Raw genomic sequence first — 27,515 nt, 5'->3', positions numbered from 1 at the left:
GCTTGAAAGGCCGTATATTTTTATAAAACAACAAGCAAGGGTTGCGGGGGGGGGGGGGGGCAGATAAAAATGTCCTCGTCGCTGCTGAGAGAGATGGGAGAGCTGCACATCAACACTCAGACGGGAGAGAGCAGCAGCAAAAGTTTCCTGCTGGTCGATGAGAACGAAACCTTACAGGTAAATTTAATTCGAAAGCAAATTTTTGTTGACCGAGGAACCAGAGGGTGCAACTGACGGGGCCGCTGATTCCTGCTGCAGTGACCTGAAATCTACATCCGCCCTGCGTGAAACTGACCAGCGATCGCGGTATTTAATGGGAATGAGAATTCTTCAGGAGATACATTCTCTCGTTTGTTACAGTAACAATTGTCCCCTGGCCACAATGTAACAATCTGATTGTTTTCATCGATACTTTGTATCCAGCCTGACTTTGGGTTGGTGGGGGGGGGGGGGGGGGGGTTTCGAGAATTGGCTACACATTTGCACTGGTTTCCCAGGCCTTAACCGCACGGAAAATTGGTCCTAAAAACCATCTGCGACACGCCAAGTCTTTTGATACTTCCCAATTTCTGTAAGATTTTTTAAAAAATTGTATTTGCCACTGCCCGGTTAATATTTAGCCCTCAGCCAGATTATCATCACGTTTCTGTTTGTGGGAGCTTGCTGTGCGCCAGTTCGGCCTCTTCCACCACAACAGCGATCACACACCACAATGGCTGTAAGGCCCCGGGGTTGTGAAAGGCGCTATGTAAATTCATTATTTCTTAAAGGGCCTGTGCTGTTTAAAGGAGATGTTTTATCTGCAGTGAAATTTTTTTTTAAGGCTGTTGTACGTTGCTAACTGTGTTAAGGGGTGAACAGGGTAACTCTGGACGGATTAGCGGGGGAGGGGGGGTGTTGTGGAAATCACCTGCAGAATCCATAACTCTCGAAATGAAAGGCCTCTGTGTAAATGCACAGGTTAATTATTGAGCAGCCAGCTAAGAGTGGCAGCCCTGGCTCTGAATAGCTCTCATAGGAACACAGGAGCAGGAGTAGGCCATTCAGCCCGTCAAACCTGCTCCGCCATTCTATTAAATCATGGCTGATCCTCTACCTCAACACCACTTTATAGGAACATTCCTGCCTATGAGTCAGAAGGTCGTGGGTTCAAGTCCCAGCCCCCTCCTCCATCGATTTGAGAACAGAATCTGACTAATACTCCCTGTGCAGACTGAGGGAGTGCTGCACTGTCACGAGGTGCTGCCTTGAAGATGGGATGTCACCTGTCTGAAACCTCAGTGGATATAAAAGACCCCAAAGTCACTTTTTTGAAGAAGAGCAGGGGAGCCCTCCCAGTATCTGCAATGGTATTTACCCCTCAACCCGATCTGGCCATGTATCACATTGCTGTTTGTGGGAGCTTGCTGTGTGCCAATTGGCTGCTGTGTTTCCTACATTTCAATAGTGGCTTTGTTGCAAAGGTGTAAAGTCTGTGATTCACTTCTGGACATCCTGTAGTGGTGAAAGATGCTATGTAATTGCAAGCCTATCTTTATGCTTAGCTGCAGAACAGCAGTAACTGCATTTCAGGAGCATTATTTACATAAATCCTGCTCTACTGGATCTCAATCTAATCTGGGCTGGACTTGCAGGATGAGGGGTTACTTCTATTGTCACAACCCGCAGTGTTCTGGTGATGAAGGAGGCAAGATACCCTACACCCCCACCACCCCCCCATGGCTAATCTCCAAAAAGAGATCAGAGCACAGTTTGGGGACCTCTTGAAAGGAAGGCCCTGATGGTGCACGGGCTAGAAAATGAAGGAAGCTGCCTATCCTGTGGGCCAGAAAGAGGCAATTACAAGTGTGACGAGGCTCTGTATTTCTCCTCTCCAGGGCATTAGAATTTCCCACCTCTTTTTTGTCTCTGATTGTGGGATGTGGGCTTCACTGGCTGGGCCAGCATTTATTGCCCATCCCTAGTTGCCCTTGAGAAGGTGGGGGTGAGCTGCCTCCTTGAACCGCTGCAGTCCATGTGGTTTGGGTACACCCACAGTGCTGTTAGGCAGGGAGTTCCAGGATTTTGACCCAGCGACAGTGAAGGAACAGCCGATATATTTCCAAGTCATGATGGTGAGTGGGTTGGAGGGAACTTTCAGGTGGTAAAAGCAAAAAACTGCGGATGCAGGAAATCCAAAACAAAAACAAAAATACCTGGAAAAACTCAGCAGGTCTGACAGCATCTGCGGAGAGGAACACAGTTAACATTTCGAGTTTGTATGATTCTTCAACAGTACTAAGGAAAAATAGAAAAGAGGTAAAATATAAGCTGGTTTAAGGGAGTTGGGGGGTGGGGTGGGGTGGGGGGTGGGACAAGTAGAGCTGGATAGAGGGCCATTGATAGGTGGAGATAACCAAAAGATGTCATAGACAAAAGGACAAAGAGATGTTGATGGTGGTGATAATAGCTAAGAAATGTGCTAATGGTGACATTAAGGGTAGAAAGCAGGACAAACAAGGTACAGATAGAAATAAAAACAAAAAAACTGCGGATGCTGGAAATCCAAAACAAAAACAGAATTACCTGGAAAAACTCAGCAGGTCTGGCAGCATCGGCGGAGAAGAAAAGAGTTGACGTTTCGAGTCCTCATGACCCTTCGACAGAACTTGAGTTCGAGTCCAGGAAAGAGCTGAAATATAAGCTGGTTTAAGGTGTGTGTGTGGGGGGCGGAGAGATAGAGAGACAGAGAGGTGGAGGGGGTTGGTGTGGTTGTAGCGACAAACAAGCAGTGATAGAAGCAGATCATCAAAAGATGTCAACAACAATAGTACAATAGAACACATAGGTGTTAAAGTTAAAGTTGGTGATATTATCTAAACGAATGTGCTAATTAAGAATGGATGGTAGGGCACTCAAGGTATAGCTCTAGTGGGTTTTTTTTTTTATTATTTTTTTTTTATTTTATATAATGGAAATAGGTGGGAAAAGGAAAATCTTTATAATTTATTGGGGAAAAAAAAAAAGAAGGGGGAAACAGAAAGGGGGTGGGGATGGGGGAGGGGACTCACGACCTAAAGTTGTTGAATTCAATATTCAGTCCGGAAGGCTGTAAAGTCCCTAGTCGGAAGATGAGGTGTTGTTCCTCCAGTTTGCGTTGGGCTTCACTGGAACAATGCAGCAAGCCAAGGACAGACATGTGGGCAAGAGAGCAGGGTGGAGTGTTAAAATGGCAAGCGACAGGGAGGTTTGGGTCATTCTTGCGGACAGACCGCAGGTGTTCTGCAAAGCGGTCGCCCAGTTTACGTTTGGTCTCTCCAATGTAGAGGAGACCACAGATAGCCCTAGTGGTGGTGGGGTGGGGGGAAGGGATTGAAAAAGGCTAAAAGGTAGAGATAAAACAATGGATGGAAATACATTTAAAAATAATGGAAATAGGTGGGAAAAGTAAAATATATATAAATTATTGGAAAAAAAGGGGGGGATCGGAAAGGGGGTGGGGATGGGGGAGAGAGTTCATGATCTAAAATTGTTGAACTCAATATTCAGTCCGGAAGGCTGTAAAGTGCCTAGTTGGAAGATGAGGTGCTGTTCCTCCAGTTTGAGTTGAGCTTCACTGGAACAATGCAGCAGGCCAAGGATGGACATGTGAGCAAGAGAGCAGGGTGGAGTGTTGAAATGGCAAGTGACAGAGAGGTCTGGGTCATGCTTGCGGACAGACTGAAGGTGTTCTGCAAAGCGGTCGCCCAGTCTGCGTTTGGTCTCTCCAATGTAGAGGAAACCGCATTGGGAGCAGCGAATGGAGTAGACTAAATTCAGGGAAGTGCAAGTGAAATGCTGCTTCCAGGTGGTGGTGTCCCCATGTATCTGCTGCCCTTCTCCTTCTAGATGGCAGTGGTCGTGGGTTTGGAAGGTGCTGTCGAGGGAGCAGTTGGTGAGCTGCTGCAGTACCAAGGACAGGTAGATGGGCCCTAACATCCCCAGTGAAAAGCAGCCTGAACTGCATTGAGCAGTAGACTGCGTCCTAACTCCAGAACACAATCAGATGTAATTCTAGCACCAGTTGAAGCCCCTGATGGTGAGAGGCAATTTGAGATTATTATTCCACATTAAAATGGTCAGAATTAAATGCAACTTTTCAGCAGCGGAGATGCCCAGTGACAAAACGTGTGTGTTTTTCTTTAGCAACATGGGAATACCACACCCATGTAGATGACGTATGTTGTACATAAGTCACGCATGAAGTATATCACTGCAAGTGCTGCTGCTCTATTGTATTTAATGCTGCCCTTGCCTGACTGCTCTGGGCCTGGGTGTTAAGAGGTCCAGGCAAGTGCGGTTAATGGCGGGGGTGGGGTTTTTGCTCTGGCTGCCTGTCTCTTTTCCACGGAGATGTTCCCACGTTGAGCGCCTCTCCAGAGCGGGAGCACACAGGAAGGTTTGAGGCCTGTTGTGACTGACGGAGAGCGGCAGGCTGTACTGTGAAGCTCGTAAAAGAAAATTTCTCATTTGTAAAGGAATTACTAGAATTTGGAATGTTTGGGCTCATTTTTTAAAAGGGGGACAACTGTTGTGATTTGAGGGGAACGTAGAAGCAGAAGGAGGCCATTCAGGACCTCGAGCTTGTTCTGCCAATCAATGAGATCATGGCTGATCTGTGACCTGACTCCACATACCCACCTTTGCCCCATATCCCTTTAATACCTCTGGGTAACCAAAGTCCAAAAAACTCTGCTTTAAAATCAATAACTGATGGAGCATTGATAGCCATTTGCAGAAGAGTTCTCCAAACCCAACCACTCGTTTGAGTTTTTTTATTCATTCATGGGATGTGGGCTTTGCTGGCTGGGCCCAGCATTTATTTCCCATCCCTAACTGCCCTTTGAGAAGGTGGTGGTGAGCTGCCTTCTTGAACCGCTGCAGTCCATGTGGTGTAGGTACACCCACAGTGCTGTTAGGGAGGGAGTTCCAGGATTTTGACCCACCGACAGTGAAGGAACGGCCGATATATTTCCAAGTTGGGATGGTGAGGGGCTTGGTGGGGAACTTCCAGACGGTGGTGTTCCCATCTATCTGCTGCCCTTGGCCTTCTAGATGGTAGTGGTCGTGGGTTTGGAAGGTGCTGTCGAAGGAGCCTTGGTGAGTTCCTGCAGTGCATCTTGTAGATGGTACACACGCTGCTGCTACTGGGCATCGGTGGTGGAGGGAGTGAATGTTTGTGGATGGGGTGCCAATCAAGCTTTGTCCTGGGTGGTGTCGAGCTTCTTGAGTGTTGTGGGAGCTGCACTCATCCAGGTAAGTGGGGAGTATTCCATCACACTCCTGACTTGTGCCTTGTAGATGGTGGACAGGCTTTGGGGAGTCAGGAGGTGAGTTACTCGCTGCAGGATTCCCAGCCTCTGACCTCCTCTTATAGCCACAGTATTGATATGGCTGGTCCAGTTCAGTTTCTGGTCAATGGTAACCCCCAGGATGTTGATGGTGGGGGATTCAAAGTGTAGAAGTATTTCCTAACTTCACTCCTGAAAGGTCTGACTGCAATTTTTTGACAATGTCCCGTAATCCTGGACTCTCCTGCCAGCAGAAATAGTTTCTCACTCTCTGTTTAAGGATTAATCATTCTAATTGATTAACTAATGCTAAACCACACCATCCCTGACGCCAGGCTAGTTTACTAAGTGCTGAGATGTATTTTTGGTGGGGATTTTTTTTTTTTTGAAAGCTCTACATTGGTTTCACAAACAAGGAAATGCTACACATCAGGATAAACTATAGTGAAAATATTCACATTTCACACCAGCTTGCAGCTGATGAAGCACAGTCACTCTTGTGACGTAAGAAATGTAGCAGCCGATTTGCGCACAGTAAGATCCCACAAACAACAATGCCATAATGAGCAGAAAATCTGTTTTGGGGATGTTGGTTTTAAAAAATAAATATTGGCCAGAGCAATTGGGGGGTGGGTTGGAGCAGGAATTGCCTTGCTCTGCTTCGAAGTAGAGCTCTGGGATCTTTTATGCTGACCTGAGAGGGCAAATGGTGCTTTAGCTGAATGTTTACTTTCAAAAGACAGCACCTCCGGCAGTGCAGCACTCCCTCGGGACTGCAGGAGAGTGTCAGGCTGGATTTTCTGTGCTGCAGGCTCTGGGTTTGAACCTTCGGAGTGCTAGCCGCCGTGAAAGGGTTAATGTGCCTTCTTGTTTGAAAGGTGACGGAGGAGGAACACTTCCTGGAGAAACTGGGAATACCAGGCAACAAGGCCGTCAAAGTTCTCTCCATTTTCGGCAACACGGGGGATGGGAAGTCTCACACTTTAAACGCCACCTTCTTCGATGGCCATGAGGTGTTCCACACCTCGGAGACCCAGGACTCTTGCACCGTGGGGGTGTGGGCGGCCTTTGACCCCTCACTGTCCCTCATCCTGCTGGACACTGAAGGCCTGCTGGGCGCCACCAGCAAGCAGAACCAACGGATGCGGCTGCTGCTGAAGGTGCTGGCCGTCTCCGACGTGGTGGTCTACCGGACCCGAGCCGAGCGGCTGCACAACGACCTCTTCCGTTTCCTGGGCAACGCCTCCCAGGCCTACCTCAAGCACTTCACCGGCGAGCTGAAGGCCATGTCTGACCGCTGCGGCCTGGAAGTGCCCCTGTCCAGCCTGGGGCCTGCGCTCATCATCTTCCACGAGACCTCCAACACCAAGCTACTGGGCTGCGGTGAGTGCTGGAGGGGCGCGGGGGTGGGGGTGGGTTTACCTGATGGCGATGGGTGGGGGTGGGGGGGGGGGGGTAGTTAGACACTGACCTGTGAGAGAACATGAAGTTGAGCTCAGGTGATCAGCTGACTGTATGGGTGGGGGAGGGAGGGCATTTCTATGTGAAACCTGACAGCCCAAATCCCTTTGGCTTAATCCAGCAGGTGCATATTTACCCCTAGTTTGACGCTAACTCTCACTCCCCAGGGCTGGTAGTCGATATAAATATCTCCCCTGCAGTAGTTGGGCCACTGATGACAGCTTTGGTCATCCCAGTGTTGGGACGATGTCGAGGGAGCTTTACTGTGAATCTACCCAATACCATAACCTTGGGGAGTGGGAAGCTGTTACCTACAACCTTCAGCCACCCCTGTCCGGTCCCTCAACGCTCAGATAAAGGCAGAATACTGCGGACGCTGGAAATCACAGAATCACACAGTGCAGAAGAGGCCCTTCGGCCCATCGAGTCTGCACCAACACGTGAGAAACACCTGACCTACCTACCTAATCCCATTTACCAGCACTTGGCCCATAGCCTTGAATGTTATGACGTGACAAGTGCTCATCCAGGTACTTTTTAAAGGATGTGAAGCAACCCACCTCCATCACCCTCCCAGGCAGCGCATTCCAGACCCTCACCACCCTCTGGGTAAAAGGTTTTTCCTCACATCCCCCCTAAACCTCCTGCCCCTCACCTTGAATTTATGCCCCCTCGTGACTGACCCTCCAACTAAGGGGAACAGCTGCTCCCTATCCTCTGAAACAAAAACAAAAAATGCTGGGTAAACTCAGCAGGTCTGACAGCATCTGTGGAGACACAGACAAGAGTTAGCGTTTCGAGTCCATATGACTGTTCTTCAGATTCTTAAGAGTCATACGGACTCGAAACGTTAACTCTGTCTCTCTCTCCACAGATGCTGTCAGACCTGCTGAGTTTTTCCAGCATTTTTTGTCTTGCTTTTGTTCCCTCAACGCTCAGTCCTGTTTCCGCTAATATTTCTCACTCATTTGGTTTGTCTTGTTTGAGTTTAGAGTTTTGAGAAATGATGGCTCCTGCCTCCCTTGGTGAATGATTCGCCACTGGAAATCCTGCAGCTACAATTGGCGATTTCTGCAAACGAATGGGATTTTATACTCCCGCTGTGGGAGAGGGAGAGTGGGCAGGGCGCAGTTGAAATGAGGACACCTTTGACCCCTCTGTGTCCCAGTCTTAACCTCCTTCCAGCAGGAAGGGAGACATCGGGACCCCACTGTAACCTTCATTGAGGGCCTCGGGTGAAGTCTCCTTCCGTCTCCAAGGTCAGACCTGCTGAGAGGGGGCTTAGGGCTGGAAGAGGCTCGGGCAGGGTAACTTTTATATCTGAGAGGGGTCATTGAAAGGCCAGGAGCGGTTACCCTCACCAACGCCCTTTGACCTCTGCACCTCCCCTCGCCCTCCTCCAGGCCTCAACAGGAAGCCTTGGAGCTCCCTTGCCTCCCACCCCTTCCCAAATGCCCCAACCCGCCTCTCGCCACTTAGCTGGGTCCCTGGCTACAGCCTCCGGTGCTCCCCCCCCCCCCCCCACCCCACCCCACTCACCCTGGTAGTGGGCCTGACTAAGCCTCACTGTGAGTTGGGAAAGGTTTGTGGAAATAAAGCTCCAGCCGTTCAGCTCCCCGGCCCAGCCCGGCCTGGGTTTTCCCTGTGTTTTTGGGCTCGTGCTCTGTGGCTGGACCCCTCCCCACTAAACCCGCCCCCCCTTTTAAAATCGGGGCCTGTTTGTGGCTTCCTGAGGCTCCATAGAATATAATGTGCGGCCCACACAGCCAGAGCCTTGGAAATATGAGCACTAGTGCCAGTTTCCCAAAACCGAGACTAGTATCCCAGAGTCAGCTGGCACCCCATTCACCTCCTTCCGAAATAAAACTCGGCCTTAATCTGGAGCTTAATCCTATTTGGAGGGAGTTGGCTGAGATTCGAATCTGTCCAGTATAAACTGTTAGGGGGGGTTGGCCTAGTGGTAATGTCACTAGGCTAGTGATCCAGAGGGACACAGGTTCAAGTCCCACCACGGCTGGTGGAATTTAAATTCAATTAATAAAATCTAGTCTCGGTGATGACCGTGAAATTATAGATCGTTGTCTTTAGGGGAAGGAAATCTGCCCTCCTTACCTGGTCTGGCCTACATGTCACTCCAGACCCACAGCAATGTGGTGGTTACTTAAATATGATCTGAAATGGCCCCTGGTGGTCAAGCATGTGTGGCTCACCCCCAGCACGATTGGGGACAGGTGATAGATGTTAAGTGTTGTCCTGTGAATGAATTATTTAAAACCTACGATGTACAGAATCACTTTGACCAGGAGTTTAGCTGCTGTGTTGACCCCTTCCCCCCTAGACTCCCAGACCCCAGGAAGTGCAGAGCAACTGCTCCAGAAGAGGTTCCACCAGCTGGGTTTAAGCACCGAAGCCTTCAACTCCGTCGAGTACGTTGGTACGAGAACCACAATGCCGCCCACCGACTTTAATGGGTTCTTGGAGGTGGTGCGCAGACGGGCAAGCAACACATCAACCCGCTCCCGGAGACCACCCGCTATCGTCTACAATGTGTTGAAGGTAACGCTGGCAGGCAGGGAGGGAGGGAGGGAGGTGGGTGAGTGGGGGGTGTGGAAGGTGGGGGCCAATAGGGCAGCTCCACCAGAGTCCACGCAAGCACGATGGGCTGAATGGCCTCCTGTGCTGGGGGATTTACATGATGCACAACGAATGGTCCGGGTGGAAACATTGGCTGAACGTCATCGAGCCTGAAGGTTGTGGGTTCGAGACCCACTCAAAATCTCAGCTGATCCTCCCAGAGCAGTATTGGGGGAGTGCTGCACTGTCTGAGGTGACCATCTTTCAGATCAGGTGTAAAAGGTGCCTTAGTGATTGCTCTGAGGAAGAGCAGAGATGGCACCACCACCCCTAGGTCCTGGGACCAATATTTATCCCTCAAACAGCTCAAATGATATCATTGAAGAAACACAATAATCTGTTCATTATTGTTTGCTGTTTGTGGGATCTTGCTGTGCAGCAGTTGGCTGCTGCGTTTCCTACATTATAACAGGGACTATACTTCAAAAAAACGTACTTAATTGGCTGTAGAGCAAGTAAGGTTGTGAAAGACGCTATATAAATGCAAGTTCTTTCTATCTGAGACCCGTTTCTCCCTGTTTCTTCCCCAGGCTCTAAGCATGAGATTCAATGGGGAGATAACAGACAACCGATTTGCCACCAGCTCTTTCTTCCCTGATGAATATTTCAGCTGCTCCAATGTCTGCCTCAGCTGCGGGTGAGTTAAGGTCCTCAAATTGGAGGGTGGGGGGGTGCTGCTGGAGGGTTCCATTTGTTCCGTCAAACTGCCTCGTTAGAGAGCTCCCGGCCTTTTCAGCAAAGCCTCTGCTTTCCACACTCCAGACATGGGGCAGGAGTCACTGGGGCAAACCTTGGACAAGCTCTGGATCATATCACGTCACATCCCCCAATATCTGACACAGAGCAGCCTCCCCGGTTGCTTCCTCCATGGCAATTGCTCAGCCAATCAGAGTTGACTTGCCAACCAATCAGCACCTCTTTTCTCGTGTAGTATAAATTGTTGTGAGTGTTTGAAATTTGGAATTCTTGTGTTTGTCCTGCTGATGCAAGACAAAAAGCTTCAGCAATATGTCTCTCCTTTTCAGCAAGATTCACGAGAGTTAAATAGACTTTATCTCTGCAGTTCATTATCTTTACGAATGTGGGAAACTTATGAAATAGGAGCAGGAGGAGGCCATTCGGCCCCTTGAGCCTGCTCTTTATTCTGCTTATCTTCATCCCTGCACCGTGTGTGTCGCCATCCCTCGATTATTCATTGAGGAGGCGAACAGACATTTGTTGGGATGTTTAATTCCAACTCGATATTGTCCATTTTACAGAGTGTCTCCAGTTAATATGCCCCCAGAGGGAGCGAGTTGGGTAAAGGGGGGGATTGGGCTTAGTGGAAAATCTCTGCCAATCTTGCCCACAATTCTGCTCTGGGATTTATCGAGTGACCAGGGCGAACGATGCTGCTGTTGCTGCTGCTTTGCCGATTCCTCCTGAATCCTGGCTGCCCCATAGGAAAATGTCCAGCACAGGAGGAGGCCATTTGGCCCATCGGCTCTGAGGCGGCCAAATCCCCCTTTGTAGCCCCGTAGGTTACAGCACCCTAAGTGCAAATCGAAGTGTTTGTTAAAATATGTTGAGGATTTCTGCCTCTACCATCCTTTCAGGCCCCTACCCACTCCTAGATGAAAATACTTCTCCTCCAGTCCCCTGTAATCCTTCTACCAATTGCTTTAAAATCTCTGCCCCCTGGTTAGTGACCTCTGTGTTAAGAGAAACCGGTCCTCCCTATCCACTCCACCCAGGCCCCTCATAATTTTATGCACCTCAATTAAATCTCCCCTCAGTTCCAAAGAGAACAACCCCAGCCTACCCAACCCCTTCCTCATCGCTAAAATTCTCCAGTCTTGACAATATCCCCCTAAGTTTCCCCTGTACCCAACACAACATGAAGCGGACAGTAAACCAGAGAGCAGTGCTGAGGTAAATGGGGTGTGGAGTGTAACCAGGAGAGTAAATGTAGTTGTTCCTTTATTTCTAATTGAAGAGCTCACTGTACGAGGAACATGAACCACATCAAGGACGACATCCCACACCACGCAAGCAGCCGGTGTCGCTACACACACCAGTACAACAATAAGGTGCTGATCTGCAGGGTAAGTCTGCTCCTGAAGGCACTTTTTTTATTCTTACATGGGGTGTGGGTGTCCCTGGCAAGGCCAGCATTTGTTGCCCATCCCTAATTGCCCTTGAACTGAGTGTCGTGCTCGGCCATTTCAGAGGGCAGTTAAGAGTCAACCACATTGCTGTGGGTCTGGAGTCACACGTAGGCCAGACTGGGTAAGGACGGCAGATTTCCTTTCCTAAAGGGGCATTAGTGAACCAGATGGGTTTTTATGACAATTGATGATTGTTTTATTGTCACCATTACCGAGACTAGCTTTCAATTCCAGATTTTATTAATTGAATTTAAATTCCACCAGCTGGTGTGATGGGATTTGAACCCCTGACTCCAGAACATTGACCTGGGCCTCTGGCTAGCAATGTTACCACTGTGCTACTGAGAGCAGAGAAGGTCAGGGGAGATTTGAGGGGTTTTGATAGAGTAAATGAGACCAAGCAGTTTCTGGTGGCAGGAGGGTCAGTAACCAGAGGGACACCAATTGAGCCAAAGGGTCAGAGGTCATACGGGGAGAATTTTTAATTCATTTTATGGATTGTGGGTGTCACTGGCTGGGTCCAGCATTTATTGCCCATCCCGAGTTGCCCTTGAGAAGGTGGTGGTGAGCTGCCTTCTTGAACCACTGCAGTCCATGTGGTGTAGGTACACCCACAGTGCTGTTAGGGAGGGAGTTCCAGGATTTTGTCCATGTGGTGTAGGTACACCCACAGTGCTGTTAGGGAGGGAGTTCCAGGATTTTGACTCAGCGACAGTGAAGGAACGGCCGATACATTTCCAAGTCAGGATGGTTAGTTTTTTATGCAGGAAGGTAGTGGAAGCAGATGTATTTTCCCGGTCTTCTGTTCTCCCATGAGTCTCTGGACAACAATTCTGCTCCTTGGGCGTAAAAGTTGGTGGAAGCAGTGGACAGGCAGGCATCACAGTGCGTTTGAGACCACAACCAGATCAGTCATGATCTTGTTGAATGGCAGAGCAGGCTTGAGGGGCTGAATGGCCTCCTCCTGCTCCTATGTTCCCAGTGTGTGGAGTCTAAGCCTGTGGTGTGGCAGGGAGGGGGGAGGTGGGGGAAGGGGTGGCACTGCTGAATTCTGAACCATCTCTTTGAACTGATCCAGGTGTGCTATGAACGTGGCTGGGAGGTAGCTGTTAACCCCAAAACCTCTGCATCGACTGACAGCAAGTGGCTCGGAATTGCAACTTATGCCTGGTCAGGGTGAGTGGGCTCTGTGATCCTCCCCGATGAAGGTAAAGTCGGCTGCACTGATAGAGGTGGAGAGCAGGGGTCCCAGCTGATTCGCTGCCCTGTTGTACAGAAGGAAGAGGTGACGCTAGCATTTCCCCCAATTCCTTTCGCAGCCCTGCTCGTCCTCGAAATTCCCCCGCTAGTTCTTCCTGAATCTAAAATCCCCTCTCCCGTCCAATCTCCCTCCCGTGCACAGTGCTGAGGGAGTGCCGCACTGTTGGGGGAATTGGTAAACTGAGGGCCTCACCTGCCCTTTTCAGGTAAAGGGTCCCATGGCCACAATTTGAAGTGGGTGAGGGGAGCTCTATCCCAGTGTCCTATTCAATATTTCACCCTCTGTCACATTTTTAAAAACAAAAAGCATTTGTCACCATGAGGTTTTGTGGGAGCTTGCTGTGCACAAATCGGCTGGCCCATTCCCCTAGGTTACAACAGTGACTGCACTTAAGCATGCTTCGTTGACTGTAAAGTGCTTTGGAACAGCTTGTGATGAAGGGCGCTATACGAATGCAAGCTTTTGTCACCGCAGCATTAAACTCCATATTTATTAAGACAAAAGCAAAAATACTGCAGATGCTGGAAATCTGCAATTAAAAACGGAAAATGCTGGAAAAACTCAGCAGGTCTGGCCGCATCTGTGGAGAGAGAAACAGGGTTAACGTTTCAGATCCGTATCACTTCTTCGGAGCCCGTATTTATTAACATTAACACTAACCTTCTCTCTGTAGACGGTGGAATTTCTCACCACCTCCAGCCTTCATGATTTCCCAAAGCCTGAATAGTGTCCTTAACTGTTAGATCCAGCTGCACCTCCTCTGCTGCCCAGACTCCATCCAATCCTTAACCTGTTGCCCACCAACATTAAGGCTTCGTCCCAGTGCTCGGATCTTTTTTTTAAAAAAAAATCTATATTAATGGAAAATGGAGAGGAAAGAGAAACGAAGGTCTAAAAACCAAACCATCGGCATCGTGTGGCCTCGCTTATGCTCTGATGTGTTTTTAATTTGCTACTTAGGTATGTTCTGGAATGTCCGAACTGCGGGATTATCTATCGTAGCAGACAGTACTGGATCGGCAACCAAGACCCAGAGGGGTCAGCTGTGCGTCCTGAATTAAAGCACGTGTGGCTGGGGGTGAGTATGCAATTTGGGTTATTGCCGTGGGCTCTCTGGGAGTTTAAGATCAATACGGCTGTGAGGAGGGGAAGAAAATCTCAAAACGTTATTAGTGATTAAAAATGTTGAAAATTTGGAGTGGGGGTGGGGTGGGGGGAGATTGATTAGCGTAGGGGGCGGTGCCTATGAAGATTGATGTGTCATGGGGCCAGTGGCAGGAGTGTGGGGGCAGGGCTGCTGGTGGGCGGGAGGTCATGTGATCAGCCCTCCAGGAGCTCATCCAACCAGAGGGCCCTGATTTTAAGGTAATTGGCAAAAGACGCAATGGCGACATGAGGGGGCATCCCTCTTGTGCAGCGAGTGGGTAGGGCCTGGAATGCACTGCCTGAGAGTGAGGTGGAGGCAGGTTCAATTGAGGCTTTCAAAAGGGAATAAGAGCATTCATTATATTGAGAAAAATTTTGCAGGGCTAAGGAGAGAAGGCAGGTGAGTGGGATTAGGTGAGTTGCTCTTGCAGAGAGTTGACATAGATATGATGGGCTGAATGGTTACAGCAGGAGACTATTTGATGATTCTAACCCTAATTCGAGAGCCAAATAATATGGCGTCTTACACCGGCTCCTGGGGTCGTTCGTTTAGCCATGGAAGTCTGATGTTAGTTTTGGTGTTGCATGAATTGTGTCCCCCTGTGTTATCTTCCCTTTCATCACGGTACAGTGGATGTGTTAACTGTCCTGAGACTCGGTCACACAGCAAGTAAGTGAGTGAGTGAGAGAGACACGGGTTGTAAACAGCTTTCCAGCCTGAGGCCATCTGTCAGGGGCCGTTTTCTGGACACTGATGGCTTCTGACAGGCTGTGGGCAGCAGAGCGGGGAAAGGAGTGTGAGAATCGCCTGAACAAGTGTCTAACTGTCTGTGAACAACCCGAGGCAACTAGAATCTGACAAGCACTCCGCGTGTTCACAAGGGAGTCAGGTGACAGACATGGAGGAGACATTAAACTATCTGTACTGAAATTCTGATGCTGTTTTTATGCTGTGGACCTGAGAGAGAGAGAGAGACAAGATTTATGACACATAAGCAACTCTCACTCCTTTTTTTTCTTTCTACCTCCTCTCTCGTTCTCGCTCTCGCTCTGCTCGCGCTCTCTCTCGCTCACGAGCACGATCCCTCCCTCCCTCTCCCCTCTCTCGCTCTTTTTCTCTATTTGTCTCTCCTGTAAAGTCAACTGCGCCTTTTGAGTAATTGATGTCAAACCATTTTTGAGAGCCTATGGTGACAAAGATGAAGATGGGGAGAGCGATAGAGATGGGGGGAGTGTGAAAGATAATAAGGGGCTATATAATTGCTTTTTGTAGCCCTTGGGGAATAAACGGACAGAATCGTGGCACATAATCCACAGGAAAAATACCTGGGATCTTGGATAATGAAAAGTGAATTTGATTTCTTCAAGATATGAATGAGCAGCAGGAGTTGGCCACTCAGCCCCTCGACCCTGCTCCACCATTCAATAAGGCCATGGCTGATCTGAATGTAACCTCAACCCCACATTCCTGCCTACCCCCTGATAACCTTTCACCCCCTTGTTAATCAAAAATCTATCTAGTTCTGCCCCCAAAATATTCAAAGACTCTGCTTCCACAGCCTTTTGAGGAAGAGAGTTCCAAAGACTCTCAACTCCTGAGAGAGAAAAAAAATTCTCCTCATCTCTGCCTTAAATGAGCGACCCCTTATTTTTAAACAGTGACCCCTGGTCCTAGATTCTCCCACAAGAGGAAACATCCTCTCCATCTCCACCCTGTCAAGACCCCTCGGGATCTTAAAGGTTTCAATCAAGTCGCCTCTCACTCTTCTAATCTCCAGTGGATACAAGCCTAACCTGTCCAGCCTTTCCTCCTAAAACAACCCACCCATTCCAGGTATTAGTCTAGTAAACCTTCTCTGAACTGTTTCTAACACATTTACATCCTTCCTTAAATAAGGAGACCAATACTATACACAGTACTCCAGATGTGGTCTCACTAGTGTCCTGTATAACTGAAGCATAACCTCCCTATTTTTGTAATCAATTCCCCTCACAATAAACTATAACATTCTATTAGCTTTCCTAATTACTTTCTGTACCTGCACACTAACCTTCTGTGATTCATGCACTAGGACACCCAGATCCCTCTGCATCTCTGAACTTTCAATCTCTCACTACTCAGACGTTTCTTTTTTCATTCTTCCTGCCAAAATAAGCAATTTCACATTTTCCCACATTATAATGTTATATTATGGCCGAGAGTTCAAATCCCCACTCCAGAGAATATAACACCATTTGACAGATCTCTGCCCACTCACTTAACCTATCTATGTCCCTTTGTAGCCTCCTTATGTCTTCTTCATAACTTACTTTCCTACCTATCTTTGTGTCATCTGCAAATTTAGCCACCATTCCCTCAGTCCCTTCATCCAAGTCATTCATATAAACTGTAAAAAGTTGAGACCCCAGCGCTGATCCCTGTGACACACCACTCGTCACATCCTGCCAAGCAGGAAAAGACCCATTTATGCCAACTCCATTTCCTATTAGTTAGCCAATCTTCCATCCATGCCGACATGTTACCCCCATACCATAAGCTTTTATTTTCTGCAATAATCTTTGATGTGGCACCTTATCAAATGCCTTCTGGAAATCTAAGTAGAGCACATCCACCGGTACCCCTTTATCCACAGCACATGTGACTCTGAACTCCAAACCGGAGATCCTGTCTTAGGGAGTGATTACATGAATGTGTTCTGTACGATGGGCTGTAAATGATGATTCGCATATGGATTTATTCCCTTACCTGTGTCACAAGGTTGTGGGTTCAAGTCCCACTCGAGACTTGAGCAGAAATCTAGGCTGCAGCGCTGAGGGAGTGCTGCACTGTTGGCGATGCCATCTTTCGGATGAGACGTTGAACCCAGGACCCATCTGTCCCCTCGGGTGGATGTAAAAAAAAAAAAGATTGCACAACACTATTTCAAAGAAGAACAGGAGAATTCTCCCTGGTATCGTGATCCAATATTTATCCCTCAATCAACATCACGAACAACAGATTGTGCAGTCGCAATCATGATCATATTGCTATTTGTGGGAGCTTGCTGTGCGCAAATTGGCTGCCATGTTTCCTACAACAGTGACTAGACTTCAGAAGCACTCTGGATATAAAGCATTTTGGATGTCCTGGGGTTGTAGAAGGCGCTATTGAAATGCAAGTCTTTTTTTTTATATATTTCAGAATGAGGCGTTCCTGAAGGACAATAGTAATGGAGCTCAGTGGGTCCTGGACGGTGTGAACTATATGATCCAGTCAGTCACCGAGTACAGTACAGGCCCAACCAAGGCAATCACGGCCTGGTTAACGGACCAAGTGGCTCCAGAATACTGGAGGCCCAACTCCCAGATCACCGTGAGTTACCCCCTGTTTTTAAAAAAAAAAATACCTTTAGTAGTAATTGTTGTTATCAACCTGGATTTCAGGCAGGATGTAATGGGTGGCAAAGCAAAACTAGTGTCTCTCGCCTCGGAGTCAGATAGTTGAGAGTTCAAGCCCCCACTCCAGAGAATTCACTGCCAAATCCTGGCTGACACTCCCAGTGCAGTACTGAGGGAATGCTGCACTGTCGGAGGCGCCATCATGCGGATGAGACTTTCGAATGGGGCCCTGAGCGCCCCTTCGGCAAAGATCCCGTGGCAGTATTTCGAAAAAGAGCTGGGGAGTTGTCCCTGGTGTCCTGGCCGATATTTATCCCTCAACCAACATCAGATTATCGGGTCAATAGCGCATCGCTGTCTGTGGGAGCTTGCTGTGCACAAATTGGCCTCTGCGTTTCCAACATTAAATCTTTGGGGCGTCCCTGTGGTTTTAGAAGGCACTATATAAATGCAAGTCTTTTTGTTCCTTTGTACCCTAGCGTTAGTGAAAATTTCATTGGAGCTGCCACACTCGGAATCTAAAAGAATGACCAACTTGGAGATGCTAAAGAGACTCATGAAGAAGGCTCACTACCTGCTCAAGGGGCAAGAGGGTACAGTGGGCAATAAATGTCAGCCTTGCCACAGATGCCTGCATCCTAAGAATGAATTTCAAAATAAAAGGAAACTTCAATGGGGAGGAGGGGGAGGTCTCTGACTCTTTGTAAATGGAAGGACTACATGGGGCTGAATGGCCTTCCTCATTTGTAATCACCATGCGATAAACGCTTGTGCTCTGGATCCAAGCCACTCAGCTTCTCTGGAGAAATGTGGCCGGTCTTGGTTTTGTTCAGATGCTGGAGGATGAGGTGTTTCTGAGTGACAGCCCACCCTCTCCCTGCGGTGGGCAAATGACCCACTGTTTGCCCTCCACCCAACCTGCGGTGGGGATGGGTTGGGGGGGGGGTGATGGTGGGTGATGGTGCCATGGTTTACCCTCTGCACTGCTCCCTCATTTTACTGCTGAAATGGCTGGGACTGGGAAGGCCGGCAGACAACAGCACCAACGTCTTGCATTTCTCTAGCGCCCGTGGCATTAGCAAACCGGACGGGAGCGATTGTCGGACAAACCTTGGCTCTGGCCTGTCCGACCACGTGGCTCCCAGAGATGGGCTTTGAGGAGGGGCGAGAGGCTTAGGGAGGGGATTCTAGAGCTTGAGACATGGATAGAAAACCTGGCCGTCAATAGGAAAGCGGTGAAAACCAGGACCCAGTGCTTTGCTAGCTCCAATGATTCGTTTTGTTTCGAGACCTGAAATCTCGCCAGTTGAGTGAACCAATCCAAACCCGCCCTCTCTAGACCTTTGGGCAGAGCTTGTATCTTGTTTTCCAGTCTGGTCACCCTCTCAATGTGAGGCCTGATATCTTTTTTTTTTAAAAATTCTTCGCAGGAGTGCTATCAATGCAAGAAACCGTTTGAGGACGGAGACCGCAAACATCATTGTCGTTGCTGTGGAGAGGGTTGCTGCGATGCCTGTTCGAGCAAAAGCATGCCTGTCACAGAGCGAGGGTGGGGTAGCGCTGCTGTGAGAGTGTGTGACGATTGCTTCAGAACAGGTGGGAACAGCACAGGTAATAGTCACTGGCTTCATGTTTGCTTTTGTTCAGCGGGGGTACGATGCCCATCGTGCCTCACCCACCCTCTGGCGTATCCCAGGAGTAGTTACAGCACAGAAGGAGGCCATTCGGTCCAATATGTTTGTGCTGGCTCTCTAGTGTCACCCCCCCCCACCTTCTCCCCCGTAGCCCTGCACGTTCTCCTTTTCGGATAATAACCCGTCCTTGAAAGCCTCGATTGAACCTGCTGTCATCGCGCTCTCAGGTGGCGCATTCCAGATCCTAACCACTCGCTGCGTTTTAACAAGTTCCTCCTCATGTCTCCATGGCTTCTTTTGTCAGTTACCTTTATTAACTCTTCAAGAGGGGCAGTTTTCACCCCCTCCACATCACACCCTACTTTGCCCTCGGTGAACGTGGTCAGCTGTCAGGATCATTGCAACCTCTCCTTTTTGAAAAGGAATTGAACCATGTCAAAACCATTTCAAAAAAAAATCCGTATTTAACCAAGGCATCTCCTCAGATGCCAACATCCTGGGTAACAGGAGCCTCCTCTCAGAGGAAAGGTAGAACCAAACCCAAACTACGGTCATTGGAAACTCTTTGATCCTCTCGGAGAGACCAAACTTTCTTGGAGGCCGCCGTCCAACTCGTCAGGAGTCAGGCTTGCTCCTGAAGTGAAGCCGCTTCAATGCGGGCTCAATAATTTGATCCAAGCCCCCCTTCTCTGCATCCTCCTTAAGTACCAACAACCCTCTGAGATCTCGGTACTCCTCCAATTGTGGCCTCCCTGATTTTTTTTTTGGGTCACGCCCTTTTGGCTGTGCCTTTGACCACGAGTGGGAAGGCCTGTTTCTGTGCATGTCAGCCAGTTTTGGTACGTCTACAGAGGTTTTAAATGCACGTAGTTAATGCAGCACAATAGAGATCAAACGTAAATGATATTGGTATCCAAAGGTACGTTGATTGGAAACAGTAGATCAGTGAATTAGATTGGTTTTAGTCAACAATAGAATGAGGAAAAAGGAACAGTGCAACTAATAAACCTAACACACTAACACCCATGATGAGAGAAAATAATTTTAAAAAAATATCTGCATTTATATACAACCTTTCATGACCTCAGGACATCCCAAAGCACTTTACAGCCAATGAAGTACTTTTGAAGAATCAGAATGGTTACAGCACAGGAGGCCATTTGTCCCGTCGTGTCTATACTGGCTCTCTGAAGCAATTTACCTAGTGCCTCTCCCTGTAGCCCTGCACATTCTTCCTTTTCAGATAATCCAAATCCTCCTTGAAAGCCTCAATTGTACCTGCCTCCACCACACTCTCAGGCAGCGCATTCCAGGTCCTAACCACTTGCTGCATGAAAAAGTTTTTCCTCATGTCTCCATTGCTTCTTTTTCCAATTACCTTAAATCTGTGCCCTCTCGTTCGCGATTTCTCCCCCTCTCATCTGTCCAGATCCTTCATGATTTTGAACACCTCTATCAAATCTCCCCTCAACCTTCTCTTCTCCAAGGAAAACAGTGGCAATTTCTCCAATCTATCCACAGAACCAAAGTCCCTCAACCCTGGAAACGTTCTTGTGAATATTTTCAGCTCTCTCTAACAGCTTCACCTCCTTCCTAAAGTGTGGCGCTCAGAATAGGAAGCAATACTCTACCTGAGGCCGAATCGATGTTATAATGCTTTAACATAACCCTGTTGGTCTTGTAATCTGTGCCCCTGTTAATAAAGCCAAGGATACTGTTTGCTTTATTAACCGCTCTCTCAACCTATTGGTCACCTTTGTACGTGCACACGCAGGTCACTCTGCACCTGTAACTCCTTTAGAAATGGACCCTTTACTTTAGATCATCCCTGTGTGTCCTTCCCACCGAAATGAATCCCCTCACACTGTAGTCACTGTTGGAATGTAGGGAATATGGCAGCCAATTCGTGCACAGCAAGATCCCACAAACAGCAACGTGATCACAACCAGATGATTTTTTTTTGTGGGGTGGTGTTGGTTGAGGGATAAATATTGGCCAGGACACTGGGGGGGAAAACTCCCCTGCTCCTCTTCAAAATGGAATCTTGTACATCCATTTGAGAGGGCAAATGGAGCCTTGGATTAACATTCTACCTGGAAAATGGCACCTCTGACAGTGCAGCAATCCCTCCATACGGCACTGGAAGTGTGATAGAATCATAGCCCACCTAGATTTCGTGCTCAAGTCTCAAGTGGGGGCTTGAACCCGCCTGGCTGCAGAGTTTGAGAGTGTGAGCCACTGCTATAGAGGTTGATCACAAATCGTTCTTTTAAAATTCTCAGAGGGGAGATTGACGTGTTGTAACACTGTCTTGTTCAGTCCGATTAAACCCTGTGAAAACACGAAGTGTTGAGCTTGTTAAGCTGCAAGGCTGATCAAATCCTGCTGACAGCCTGCTGAAGAGCAAAACTGATGAACTGGACTTGCCTGTAAATGCTTCCGTTGATAAAGTGACCCAATCAATTGATTAAGTTTAATGAGAAACTCCTGCACTAACAAGTGTCGCTGGTTAAGAGCTGGTGGCTGGTGGATTCTGCTAGATGCCCAGTTTGTGGAGAGAGAGGATTTGACCAGTGGGACCCTCGTTTACTCGATTCTGAAGGTCAAACACTGTGAGAACATTCTCAAAAGGAAAGTTGTTGTAGAATGTTTAAAAACAAAACTGTTTGCACAATTTGAAACTAATTAATTAGGGTTGGAGTTTTCCTTGAGACATGCTTGTATATACTTTTTGTTAAAATGCTGCTGAGCTATATTCTAGGAAATGTTTTTTTCTCCCCCGGAGCTGGGCTCCTGAGTTGCTGGAAGAGCCTTGAACGCACAACTTTCTCCACAGCAAATTCATTATCCTAGCCCAGAAGGGGGCCATTCTGCCCATCGTGCCTGTGCTGGCTCTTTGCAAGCCTGTATTGTGGGCTTGTGCAGGAGAGCAAGAAATTAAATTTGCAGAAGGTCTGCCCCTTGTCCCCTGCCTCTGTCCCTCACATCAGCATGTGTCCCACTTTTAACCCTTCCATACTTTTTATTGAATTAATCATTCCTGAGGTGTGGGGGGTCACTGGCAAAGGTGATGTTTATTGCTAACGGCAACTTAAAAACCAGAGAGAAGCTGCAGCACAGGAAGAGGCCTTACAGCCCATCACGTATGTGCTGGCCATAAAGGGAAAAAAAACGAGGCACCCATTCTAAACCCAGCTTCCAGCACCCAGTCCGTAGCCTTGCAGGTTACAGCACGTTAGGTACAGATCCAGATGCCTTTTAAATGAGTTGAGGGTTTCTGCCTCCATCATCAAACCAGACAGACAATTCCAAATACCCACCACCCTCTGGGTGAAGAAATGTTTCCTCATGTCCCCTCTAACCCTTCTACCAATCACCCTAAGTCTGTGCCCCCTGGTAATTGACCTCTCTGCTAAGGGAAGCAGGGCACCCCTGTCTGCTCTATCGAGGCCCCTCATAATCTTGTACACCTTGGTTAGGTCACTCCTCAGTTCAGAGGAAACAAGCCCAGCCTAGCCAATCTTTCCTCGTAGCTGCAATTTTCAAGCCCTGGCAACATTCTTGTAAATCTCCTCTACACTCTCCCCTCCCTGTAAGGTAGCGACCAGAACAGTACACAAAATTCCAACTGTGGCCTAACCAGCTTTTTATATGGTTCCATCATTACATCCCTGCTTTTGTATTCAATCCCTCACCCAATAGCATTCCATATGCTTTCTTGAACACCTTATCCACCTGTCCTGCCACCTTCAGGGACCTGTGGACATGCACTCCAAGGCCTCTCACTTCCCCTACCCCTCCCTAAAAGCCTCCCATTTATTGAGTATTCCCTTGCTTTGTTTGCCCCCCCGCCCCCCAATGTATTACCCCTCACTTTTCCAGATTGAATTCCATTTGCCACTTCTCACCCACTCAACCAAACCGTTGATATCATTCTGGAATCGACAGCTATCCTCTTCACTGTCAACTACACAGCCAGTTTTTGTGTCATCTGCAAATTTCTCAATCATGCCTCCCACATTTCAGTCTAAATTATGAAGATATACAACAAACAGCTAGGGACTCAACACTAAATAATTCATATTTATTTAAAATCTTTAATGTAATGAAACATCCCAAGGCATTTCACAGGAGCACCATAAAACAAAGTGTGACCCTGAGCCTCATGAGGAGATATTAGGTTAGATGACCAAAAGCTTGGTCAAAGAGGTTAGTTTTCAGGAGCATTTCAGAGAAGGAAAGTGAGGCAATTCTGACTGCCCTTGAGGAGGTGGGGGTGAGCTGCCTTCTTGAGCCGCTGCAGTCCATGTGGTGTAGGTACACCCACAGTGCTGTTAGGGAGGGAGTTCCAGGATTTTGACCCAGCGACAGTGAAGGAACGGCCGATATATTTCCAAATTGGGGTGGTGTGTGTGTGTGTGTGTGTCTTGGAGGGAGATTTGCTGATGACTTTTACTACGCGTCTACAATCCTCACTGCTTGGGGTCCGTGCTAGCGATTTGCTTGTTAATTGTCAAGATATTAACCAATTGTTTGGTCAGAGGTTTTTAAGGAGAATTTAAGGTGGAGAGAGCGGTAGGGAGGTGGGTGGGAAAACATTGAAATGACTGTGTGTTGTCTGGTGAGGTATGCTCACTGATGTGTGAGATACTGGCTATGTCCATAGGCATGGTTATGCTGGTTATGTTACTGGGTTAGTAACCCAGAGGTCTGGACTAATGATTCAGAGACGCAAGTTCAAATCCCAACATGGCAACAGAGGAACTTAAATTTTTGGAATAAAAAAGCTCGTCTCGGTGACTGTTGGATTGTTGTTAAAAACCCGTCTGGTTCAGTAATGCCCTTTAGAGAAGGAAATCTGCCCTCCTTACCCAGTCTGGCCTACATGTGACTCCAGACCCACAGCAATGCGGTTGACTCTTAACTGTCTCTGAAATGCTCTAGCAAACTACTTGAAGGCAGCTCACCACCACCTCGGCAAGAGCAGTTAAGGAGGGGTGATAAACGCTGGGCTTCACTGCTCCTCAGTGACAATGAACGATCCTTAGCCCTGGGCTCATTTCTTCCTTTCACTTGACTGCATTGATTTTTCAGGAAAGGAACTGGAAGCAGCCAGAGAAGGCAAAGGGTTACTGGCTCGCAGGATTACAGAAGTGGCACAAAGCACTTTGGATGCCATGACTTCAGCAGTCGAATATCCCCTCGGTACGTGCAACCAACCCTGTGTTATCTGGTGGTGTTACTGCTGCTTTAGTAAACTGTGGTCCAACCCCTCAGGGTCTTAAGCTGCACCCCTTTGACCTGGAGAGTGCAGAAGGAGGGGCCACTAGCAGATTCCCCGTGGAGTTGCTCACCTGCGTGAGTTCATCTCCAGGCTGCCTGCAGGGCTGTGGAACAGAAATTCTCTACCGCTGAACTCTGTGGTGGGAAGTGTCTTTTTTAAAATTGGTTGCTAGGGGAATTTGAGCCAGTCACAATATTTGCGTATATGATGCTTTAAAGGTATTTTATAAAACGTGTTCAAAAATACTCCCCAAAAGCTTCACAGGAGCATTATAAATCGAGATGGAGCCACATAGGTCAGGACAGTGTGGTAGGTTTTAAGGAGCGTCTTAAAGAAAGAGAGAGGAATGCAGAGAGGTTTAGAGAGGGAATTTCAGAGCTTAGGGACATGGCCGTCAATGGTGGTGCGATTAAAATCAGGAACACCCAAGAGGCCAGAATTGGAGGAGCACAGATAGGCCAGGAGGAGATTAGAGATAGGGAGGGGCAAGGCCATTGAGGGATTTGGAAACAAGGATGAGAATTGGGGGCTCCTGGCTGTTATCCTGGCTCTGTTTATGGACATTGATCAGGAACAGGACAGTGGTGCCTTCTGCTGGTGAATAGCCTGCTGACGTTCCTAGACAAAGCTCACCAGTGATGAGTTTTGCAAGATAGGAGAGGCTGGTGCCCATGGCAACCATACGCCAGCAAGGATGAGGAGCGCGGTGCAGCCTGTTTGTGTGAGAGAGAGATGGCTAATGGTGTGGGGTTTTTTTTTTTTTCCCCACTGTTCCAGGACTTGTGAAGGATGTGGCAAGGCCTGATTACTGGGTGCCGGATCACGAACTCGTCAAGTGTCATCGCTGCGAGAAGCCCTTTTCTGGGACAATGGGCAAACACCACTGCCGGGCCTGCGGCCTAGGCTTCTGCAGCCAGTGCTCCCCGGAACACTGGCCTGTGCCCTCGCGGGGATGGGACCATCCAGTCAGGGTCTGTGTGGACTGCAGTGAGAAGAAAGGGGAGCTTTGAGGCCTAGCGGCTCTTCCAGCCCTTTCATTGAAGCTTCGCATGTGTGAGAGGGAGAGAGAGCGACGCCGCGAACAATCTCTTCGTTCTTCAAGCAGGATTCAGATTCCAGGAGAGTTTCGCAAGGCGTGTTTCCCCCTTGGCCAATTCGCATCTTGTCCCTGCCAGAATACCGAGTGGTATCCATGATTAAACGCGGTATGTTGGGTGAGGGGGCGTGGGTGACTCCGGCCTAATTCGGATGGGACAACATGGCCAACTCACTGAGGTACAGGTCTGAGGTTGCCAACTCAGAGTGTATCACTGGAGGTTCTGTCATGGGACTTACCATCTGTCAGCCCAGCCCCTTCTGCTGTTGGCTCCCATCTTCATGACGCTCCTGCCCCATTGACCAATTGGAAAATGGGCAGACTCTTGCTCCCCCTTCCTCCCACCCTGATTGGTCGATGCTCAATTTCAGTCAAACTACCTTTTTTCACAATACCAATGATTTTTTTTGTGTGTGTGATTGATGAAGTGAAACAGTGCATCATCTTTGTAACGCTGCATGACCTTTCTCCTGGGTCACTCGCTGGAAGTTAATCTTCAACCCCTGGAGACTCCAGGGAAACCCTGGAGGGGTTGGTAACTCGAATAGAGGTGCTGTTAAATATCGGTCAGGTTCCTGTGTCTGAGGGGAGGGGAACGTTTCACACCCTGACCTGCAAAAAAAACAAGAACCTTGTGTTCACTCAGTGGTTCTAACAAACCAAAAGAGACAGATTGAGGAACAGGAGGAGGCCTTTCAGCCTCTTGAACCTAATCCACCATTCATTTAGGTGGTGACCGATCTGCATCGTAACTCTATCTACCCGCCTTGGTTCCATAAAATGTAAGTGATGCCTACGTTGTAGAAAGCAGCTCAGAATCTTTTTTTTTCATGTTCTGGTAGATGAGCTTTAATCAAATTTGAAAGATGTGTTTGGAGCTGTGTCCTAATTTGAAATGGTGGAAAAACAGGCCTCTCCAACCAAAGACAGGGAGACAGGGAGACAGGGAGACAGGGAGACAGGGAGACAGAGAGACAGAGAGACAGGGAGACAGGGAGACAGAGAGACAGGGAGACAGGGAGACAGGGAGACAGAGAGACAGGGAGACAGGGAGACAGGGAGACAGGGAGACAGGGAGACAGGGAGACAGGGAGACAGAGAGACAGGGAGACAGGGAGACAGGGAGACAGAGAGACAGAGAGACAGGGAGACAGGGAGACAGGGAGACAGAGAGACAGGGAGACAGAGAGACAGGGAGACAGAGAGACAGGGAGACAGAGAGACAGAGAGACAGAGAGACAGAGAGACAGAGAGACAGAGAGACAGAGAGACAGGGAGACAGGGAGACAGGGAGACAGGGAGACAGGGAGACAGGGAGACAGGGAGACAGAGAGACAGGGAGACAGAGAGACAGGGAGACAGGGAGACAGGGAGACAGAGAGACAGGGAGACAGGGAGACAGGGAGACAGAGAGACAGGGAGACAGGGAGACAGGGAGACAGGGAGACAGGGAGACAGGGAGACAGGGAGACAGAGAGACAGGGAGACAGGGAGACAGGGAGACAGGGAGACAGGGAGACAGGGAGACAGAGAGACAGAGAGACAGGGAGACAGGGAGACAGGGAGACAGGGAGACAGGGAGACAGGGAGACAGGGAGACAGAGAGACAGGGAGACAGAGAGACAGGGAGACAGGGAGACAGGGAGACAGGGAGACAGAGAGACAGGGAGACAGGGAGACAGGGAGACAGGGAGACAGAGAGACAGGGAGACAGGGAGACAGGGAGACAGGGAGACAGGGAGACAGAGAGACAGGGAGACAGAGAGACAGGGAGACAGGGAGACAGGGAGACAGGGAGACAGAGAGACAGAGAGACAGAACGCTTTGTACCTGGTCTGCAAGTGGCCTATGCTGCCCAAGTTCTGCTCCTGAAGCAGTGAATCCCAAAAGGGCAACCACATCGCTCAACACCACCTCCTGCTCCCCCTCACCCCCACCTCCCCCCTCACCCCCACCTCCCCCCTCACCCCCTTACCCCTCCTCACCCCCACCTCCCTCCTCACTCCCCCTCACCTCCCCCCTCACTTCCCCCTCACGCCCCCCCGAACGAAGGAGACGGAGCGAGAGATTTGAAGGACTAGTCTCTCCGTAGCGTTTTCTAAAGAGAGGCTGTTTTATAAACAACCTCTTTCAATTCAGATTAAAATACACATCGCAGCTTCCAT

General features: G+C 48.7%; 1 protein-coding gene across 2 annotated transcripts; it reads left to right on the top strand.

The window, feature by feature from the left end:
* Positions 1 to 59: 59 nt before the first annotated feature.
* On the top strand, positions 60 to 26,399 carry si:ch211-11n16.2 (zinc finger FYVE domain-containing protein 1). Of its 2 annotated transcripts, none has more exons than XM_041179474.1 (11): positions 60 to 177; positions 6,188 to 6,692; positions 9,109 to 9,326; positions 9,935 to 10,041; positions 11,380 to 11,488; positions 12,630 to 12,727; positions 13,773 to 13,890; positions 17,140 to 17,310; positions 18,767 to 18,932; positions 24,065 to 24,175; positions 25,032 to 26,399. In XM_041179474.1, exons 1-11 carry the CDS (start codon positions 70 to 72, stop codon positions 25,262 to 25,264), a joined length of 1,944 nt encoding a protein of 647 aa, XP_041035408.1. In that variant the 5' UTR covers positions 60 to 69; the 3' UTR covers positions 25,265 to 26,399. The 2 variants fall into 2 exon arrangements, with proteins under 2 accessions (XP_041035408.1, XP_041035407.1); XM_041179473.1 differs by having other exon boundaries at positions 18,767 to 18,947.
* The last annotated feature ends 1,116 nt before the right edge of the window (positions 26,400 to 27,515 follow it).

This window comes from Carcharodon carcharias, chromosome 34, assembly GCF_017639515.1.
Source record: "Carcharodon carcharias isolate sCarCar2 chromosome 34, sCarCar2.pri, whole genome shotgun sequence".
In the NCBI taxonomy this organism is placed as follows: domain Eukaryota; kingdom Metazoa; phylum Chordata; class Chondrichthyes; order Lamniformes; family Lamnidae; genus Carcharodon; species Carcharodon carcharias.
This window is presented reverse-complemented; position numbering and strand designations above follow the sequence as displayed.